The following is an 8048-nucleotide window of genomic DNA, read 5'->3' on the forward strand; positions in this document are numbered from 1 at the left end:
TTGACGTGGAACCCTTCTATGTGATCTGGTGTTTTTGGGACTCTTTCGTTGTGAAAGAGAGTGAAGATCTGAATTATTAACAAAATAAATTTTTCTGTATAAAAAAAAATTTAGGAAAATGCTTGAGACACCAAATTTTTAGACCAAAATTGAGTACCAAATGATGTGGCATACAACACTTTATCAATATCATTTCATAAATTTCAATGACATGGATTTATTTATTTTCAATTAAAAAACAGAATGTTTTTGAGAAAATATTTTGTATATTATCAAAACTCTAATGTTTTACAAAAATCAAAGCAATTACAAATATAATTACACTGCTTCTCGTGAAGAGCAGCCAATGTTATTCGTTAATTGGCTTCATCTTGTTTAAATGGGGAAAATGATGAAGAATAAAACAGATAGAGAGACCGGTATTGATTCTTATCCAATTCTTTATTTGAAGTCTATTATCTATCAGCTAGCATTCTCAATTTATGGACAAGCTAGTTGATCCACTACGCCAATAATATGATCAGACGACAGTTTTTCACTGTCGTCTGATACCCCTCTTTGCTGTTGACTGAGTGAGAGCCGTCTAATGGAGGTATCAGACAACAGTGAGATTCTGTCGTCTGAAGAAAATTTGGACAAGAGCAAGAACTAACAAGGCTGTTGTCTGAACACCAGAAAAGACAACAGACGTCCTAAATAGTTGTTGTCCAAAGTGAATAAAGTCATTAGAATGTAAACAAAATGAACTTCTGAGGTCATTTAGGACAACATTTTTCTCATAGTAAAATGTTGTTTGTAGTCGACTCAAACAACATCTGTCTAGATTTTGCAGTTATTGAAGTTTATTTTCAACCATGGTTTTGCTACTATGATGTACTGCTTATTGAAGTGAGACAATGTTTAATTTGTACTCTATGTTGTTTTGCTTTTGGTCAAATAACAACATATTTGTAGTTTGGGCACTATGATGTAGTGGTTAATGAAGTGAGACAACAGAATATGTACCTTTAACATTGTGTTTTTCAATGTTGGGCAATATATATAGTGTAAAAGATGTTGTTGTTATGTTGTACAGACAACAGTTTTTTCACTTGAATTTTTTGCGCTCAATTGTCAGACAATGGTTTTCTGGTGAAATTGAATTGTCTGAGATTGGATAAGAAGACATACATTCTGGATATTGTATCTAACAAAAACCTATCAATCAACGCATTTACGAACACATCCAATACTGATACCAAAAACTTTCCATTGATTCCAAGAAGATCTACAATATTCCATTAGTTCGATTCATCCCAACATCGATCAACATAGTAATCAACACCTTGATGCCTACACATATACATTAAAACCAAAAACATGTGCTTGTATAACTCTGTCCAATGCACGTTCACCATAATATGCCTATACATAAAGGCCAAAAATGGCAACTAGCCAGGGTGATCAAAATACCGAAAACATTATCCCATGCATTTACCAACTATATGTGATACTTCATGACAAACACTCTATCCTCACAGCATCAAGATCTTTTTGGGTGTAAACTAGTTCCTTGGACGATCGCCGCTGCCACTGAAACAAATATAGTACTATCTCAACATCACAAATCACATGCAACAAGAAAATGAAGTTACAAAGCAGTTTATTCCTAAATTTCAGGCTTTACCTTTGATGCAAATTGCAGATTCCTATCCTCAACTATTTCTTTCATGAACCGCATGATGAATATGGCACAATCCTTATCAGTTTGCTGCACCGGAATACCCTAAAAATAGTACATTACAAGAGCTCAGCAGTGCACTAACCATCATATGTACCAACCAAAGTAGAAAGTGTAAACCTACAAATGAATACTAGCTAGACATACCGCCATGTTTTGCCACAATATTGATTTGCGGCTAGATCTATTCCTGTGAGCATTGTAAATTTTGATACCACTAACAAATAAACATAAGAAAACAATAAGTTAAAATCGATCAACTACAAAGAAACAAACACAGAAATCATCAGTCCATCATTTAATCAAAATGAAAGACGCTCCAAACTTACTTCTCCACAACCTTCTCCCATTCGTCACCTATTAGTCGACGCCTCAAAGGATCCATGAAGTAGATTGTTTCTTCATCTGGATTAACAACAGTCAACATCCAGTGCTTGCTTATAATTTGAAACCAAAAATTATGTCAACTCCAGTTTTTGTATTATACATATACACATACATATTACTTACTAAATGACTACTTCAAGCAATTAGATAAACTTAAAAATATGTTACTCACCCTGCATTATATGGCAACATAAAAATCTGCCATTTCTTTGCATTTTGGAACCTATTTGCAAGATGGCGTGATCTTTCTGTTGGATTTCCACATCCAAGTGCGCCAAGCTGTGAAGGGTCCACACAGCCGACCATCTCTGACATCTTTGCTCTCTTTAAGACTTCATGCAAGTAGCTGCAAAATAAGTAGAGCATTAATTATTGAAACACAATTATATGGCAATAATACATTATGAATGACTTATTGGAGCAACTTACAGCATGTACATGCAGATCACTCCACCCGACAATTCACCCATGGTACACAAGGCATGAATATCTGCCTTAAACACATATTGGTTTTTGTTGATGCCAAAAACTTTGTCTTCCATCTGAAAGGAGATTGTCTTCCCATTTGCCAAATTGTCTTTCGCCCACAACCACAAGCACTTGCACGCTGCAGGGTAATCTTTCGGCAGCTTCTTGAAGTCGATAATAAATAACTCCTCTTCATCAACGGCTACTACCCTTTTCCTCTTCTTCAAACCCTTACCAGCCTTCACAGGTTGTTTCTACATGAAAACAGTTTTAAGTGCTTAATTAACAAATAGGGGAAATGCTCATTTACCCAATTTTAGCTTAAAATTTGCCCACTTGCTCCACTAACAGTTTTTTAACCTCATTTACCCAAAACACTCTAAGGGATTATTTCCCCTTTACCCAATTAATTCTTTTTTAATTCTTTTTATTTATTTTTGGGACTTTTTTGCCCTCTCCTTCTTTCTCACTTAGAGGGAGAAATCATCCTCCACCTTGCCGGACTTTGGTGACAAGTGGCCAGCCGCCGACTCCAGTGACCTGACTCCGGTGACTAGTGGCCAGCCTCAGACTCCGGTGACCGGAATCCGGCGACCGGTCCCTAGTAATACCCAGTAACCATATTATTGCCCCCCAGTAATCATATTATTGCCCCCCAAAAATCATATTATTGTCTCCCAAAAATCATGTTATTGCCATCAAGTGAATTGTATGAACTCCCAAAACCAAAATGAATACACTACAGGCACAATTGACCAATTTATAATCATATTATTGGCTCCCAATAATCATATTAGTGCCTCCCAATAATCATATTATTGCCCCCCAATACAAAGTCCAATGTCTCTACTGCCTCCCAATAGACCACCAAAAATGCACCATTTTGTAGGATTCACAGATAATTTGACTTTAATACACAGAAAACAACATGTAACTTATCAAAACACCACACTATAGTGAACCCTATCCCTCGTATCAAAGTCTACCGGGGGCCAATAATGTGTCTACTGCCCCCCAATAGACCATCAAACAAACCCATATTGGTCAAGTGAAAGTGCAGCATGACTCTACAAATTCCAGACAAATCAAAATTGATACATAACTTCTAGCAACATCCCATATTGAAACTCAGACGCCGGAAGGATTAGAAGAACTCAGGCTTTCCTTTTTATCTTCTTCTTACATTCAAGAAGAGCTACAATTTTGTGGAGGTGTATGTACTCCAGGTGCTCCAGTCCCACGTCGGATAACCCCTCAGAGTGGATATCCACGACTTGACCCGCTACCAATCCCTCCAACCTGATTGACCGGGCAAGCTCTTCCACGGCTCGGACGATTCTAGAAGGCTCGATGCCGACGGTGGACAAGGCTAGGTGCTCGACCGAGAAGGAGAGAAGCGCTTCGCCCGCCAAAACTGCAACGTCTTCGCCGAAAACCTTGTGGTTGGTGGGCTTCCCGCGGCGGAGATCGTCATTATCCATGCACGGCAAGTCGTCGTGGATCAACAACATGGTGTGGATCATCTTGACGGCGCAGGCCGCCGGCATGGTGACTGACTCAGACCCTCTGACGATCTCGCACGCTGCGACACACAGAACGGGTCGGACCCTCTTGCCTCCGGCGAGGAAAGATTACCGCTTCGTGGATCGTAATCGGGTCTTTCAGCGAAATGGCAGCGTCTAAGGCCCTGGTGAGATGGCGGCGTCGAGTTCTGATCTGGAGTTTGATTTCTGGCATAATTCCAGCGACGGTGGAGAGAGAGAGAGATTCTGGAGGAGAGAGAGGCTGAGTGGAGGAGAGAGAGAGTATTTGTTAATTAAAATGAGGGTAATACAGTCAATATATGTTAGATCGGGTAATTGAGGTTAAAAAACTCTTAGTGGAGCAAGTGGGCAATTTTTAGACTAAAATTGGGTAAGTGGTCACGACCCCTAACAAATACACAACATGTAACATATATAATCTCATTAAATTCTAATTCTTGTTACTTTACCTTCTTAACATCAGGAGGGGATTGAACTATAAGATCCCTCGGCCAAGCAACAAAAGACCCCACAACATCTTTGACAGTAACCATCTCATCTCCGACTGGGAATGGAAGCTTAGCTTTAGGGTCAAGTGGACGCAAAATCGACACTCGCACATTCTCTTCTCCCAAATGTACACCATGAATTGTCTGGTTGGCGGAGTCAACGTCGACTTCAACAAGCCTTGCAATGGCAACAATATTGCCAATGTCACCTAAAGCCAATTTGCACTCTGCCTCCTTGAGTTCCTGTTTTATGAAGAACCACATATTCTCATACAAATAACTATATCAATGACTAATCAACTATATATATATATATATATATATATATATATATATATATATATTCCTGATCCCATATGCATGAAAATAGACAAAGTAATGTACATCTACATTGATCATATAGGGTTTAGGGAATATATACCTGTTGTGTGACTTCAACCAACTCAATAGCCCTCTCCTGAACCTTTACGGTAGCTGGTTCCTCCACCGGCAGTTCTATAACCCTTTCTTTTTCTAGTTCCTTCACAATGTCATCCACCAAATCCAATCGCTTCTTTGCAGCGACAACAACCTCATCAGCCTTCTGCTTTACACACTTCTCCCTCAAATTGGAGTAGTTACCTTGTCCAGAACCAACATCCTTGCTAATGTGCCCTCCAAGAGGCGACTCAATGGGAATGGATCTCACTTCCTGTAATTTAGCTTCCAACCTCATTATCCTCTCGGAAAAATGAGCTCTCTCTCGTGCCACAATCTTCTCTGTCTCCTCTTCTATAAATTTCTTACAGCCTTCCTGAATCCTCTCTTCAACACTCTTTTTGTGGTGCCTAGGTAGGTTGAAATAAGTAGCAGGCTTGACATGACCTCCCACACCACAGACTCTACCACGGTGCTCTGGGTTACCTAGAGCCAATGTCAACACATCATCAGTGCCACAGGTTGTCACCGATCCTTCACTCACTTCCTTCCTCACCTTGTCCTAAAACAAAAAATGACACTCGCATAAATCAGTTTAGGATTTACAAATGCCAATATCATAATATGGTTGTAAAAATGGCTTCAATTAATTGAAAAGACTATACTGGTTTACTTACTATTTCTGCGACCTTCTGCTCTACCTCATCATCTTTGAAGTTACCATGTTTATCTTGCCGTGCCTTGATCCACATTGATGCACGGTCGAGTTCTGACTTAGGGATAGATTCCGACTACAACATGCATGACAAAAATATAAGGAATCATTTAACCTTAAAACAACAATGTGTGAAAGAATTTGAGGATCAGTCTATATACGCTCACCAGTTCAGCCTCCAGATTTACATATCCCTTGCGCGACATGCCATGAGGGTACTTGTTCTTAACCCTCTTTCCCTTTTGCACCTTCTGAAGTGCCTATAAATAGTACAAGTAAAAACATGTATCAATTCAAAAGTATGGACATGATTACAGTAAATGGGTAATCAAAATCATCAAAACATTAAAATACTCATAAACTGTACCAAAAAGTCCTCAGATAACCGATCAGCTACAAATATGTCCCAATGAAACTTCTCGATGAAGCTGTAATAAGTAGGGGGATACTCTAGCAGTTCTAGTTCATCCTTAAAAGGTATGATGTAGTGTGTAGTCAGCTTGCTCTTGAATTCTCTCCACTTTTGACAAGCTGAAGATATGACCAGTTTCCTTGCCTCCGGTGGTACCTCAAATGCCATCTAAACATATGATAATTGTTCAGATTAAAACCAAGTCTATGAAGGTAAAGTACTTGTTGTTTACATTAATGAAATAAACAAAGGGGTCATTTGCATACCTCAACACATTGCCATATCTTATTTTTACGATCTCTTGGCACCTGCTTCCAAGTAGGTCTCCAAATAGGTGCCTTGGTACGTGCAAGTACCCTAATGTATGACTGCATTTCCTTCGCTGTAGCACCATAAGGCGAACCCTTCTTGTTAAACATGACTTTAAGCTTTACACCAAGGATTTTTCGACGCACAATCCTATGCATAGTTACACAGCCTCGCTTCAACAACTGTAAGCCATGTTTTTCGGGGCTGGTGGCCTTTGATGACTTGCCCTTCTTCTTCTTGGTCAATGACTTTTTGACCTTCAGCAATGTGATTGCTTTCTTTGGGGAAGGCATATTTTCAGAAGCATTCGAGTGAGCCAGTTTTGCTGGTTCTGGTGCAAACTTCGCTCTTGTCACTCTCAATGCCTTCAGAATATTTGCCCTTGCTCTAGAGGCAGCCCTTGTCTTTGTTGGAGCCATAACCTAAACCAATAACACATAGATTAGTTTAACATATAATCAGGTAGGAAAGCAAAATAAAACAAAGATTCACAATGAAAATTTGATTACAGTAAATTCATCTTAGACAAAACGATAACAGATTAAAGCAATCAAAGAATGCAAAAGTGTACTTAAAAGGCAACGATTCACATCATGGTAGAAACATATATATATATATATATATATATATATATATATATATAGACCAACCATTCAGTAAGCAAAGATTCATACAAAGGTTCAATTACAATGATCAAATTAACAACATCAATCCTAAACCATGATAACACACAATTCATCATTCCACCCATATGCCTTCGTCACCATCCTGCATATAATTGCTGGTTTGGTCACTAGTGCCTTCAGTACTATCTATGGGTGGCATGGTTGCAACAAATGGCTCCTACTCTAATTCAAATGAAGTCAACCTCCTCCTCATCCCCAACATGGTAATTCCTATCCGGACATCGTAAAACCACTGACCAATTAGCATTAAGAGGGTCATCTATGTAGCAGACTTGCTTCACATGTCTACCTAACACAAAAGGATCATTGAAATGTCCTAACTTGTTCAAATTTACTAAAGTGTATCCTAGGTCATCCATCTTAATACCCTTATCATGAATATCAACCCAATCACAATAGAATATACGTATCCTAAAGCTATGATAGTCTAACTCCCAGATATCCCTAATGACTCCATAGAAAGTGGTATCATCATTCACAGGGTTTTTATCCTTCGCACTAGACACTAGCATTGCATTGGCGAATAACGAAACACCACTGCATTGAACTTGTCGAACATCATCACGATCCTTGGTGCTGAAGTTAACCCCATTGATCATGTAACCACAGAATGAGGGTACTTCTGGATTAGGACCATCAGCGATCCATCGTAACTTTTCTGATACATTGTTACCGTCATCAAGAAGTTCAGCTGCAACCTACATTTCCACATAAAACACTATTATAATCTAAACATGTCGAAATAAATAAGAGGTTGAAATAAGCATATCACTACCTTGTCTTCTATCCATTTCACAGATGTTTTATTCTGCTTCTCCTTTAGCCATTTCTCATTTTTTTTCAAAGTTTGGAAAAACAGGCTTCAAGATTTCCAAGTGTTCACTGCAAAAAAGAATAGAAAT

At 38.8% G+C, this 8048-nt stretch overlaps 1 protein-coding gene and 1 pseudogene across 1 annotated transcript; both read right to left on the reverse strand.

Moving 5' to 3' along the window:
- Nucleotides 1–1722: 1722 nt before the first annotated feature.
- On the reverse strand, nucleotides 1723–2857 carry LOC112175975. Its single transcript, XM_040511769.1, has 4 exons — nucleotides 2537–2857; nucleotides 2280–2453; nucleotides 2050–2154; nucleotides 1723–1937 (listed from the first exon to the last, which is right to left on the reverse strand). The coding sequence occupies exons 1-4, from the start codon at nucleotides 2647–2649 to the stop codon at nucleotides 1841–1843; spliced, it is 489 nt and encodes a 162-aa protein (XP_040367703.1). The 5' UTR covers nucleotides 2650–2857; the 3' UTR covers nucleotides 1723–1840.
- An 872-nt stretch (nucleotides 2858–3729) lies between these two features.
- LOC112178096 lies at nucleotides 3730–4312 on the reverse strand (annotated as a pseudogene).
- Nucleotides 4313–8048: the final 3736 nt, after the last annotated feature.

Source organism: Rosa chinensis, chromosome 7 (genome assembly GCF_002994745.2).
Source record: "Rosa chinensis cultivar Old Blush chromosome 7, RchiOBHm-V2, whole genome shotgun sequence".
NCBI classification, from domain to species: Eukaryota; Viridiplantae; Streptophyta; class Magnoliopsida; order Rosales; family Rosaceae; genus Rosa; species Rosa chinensis.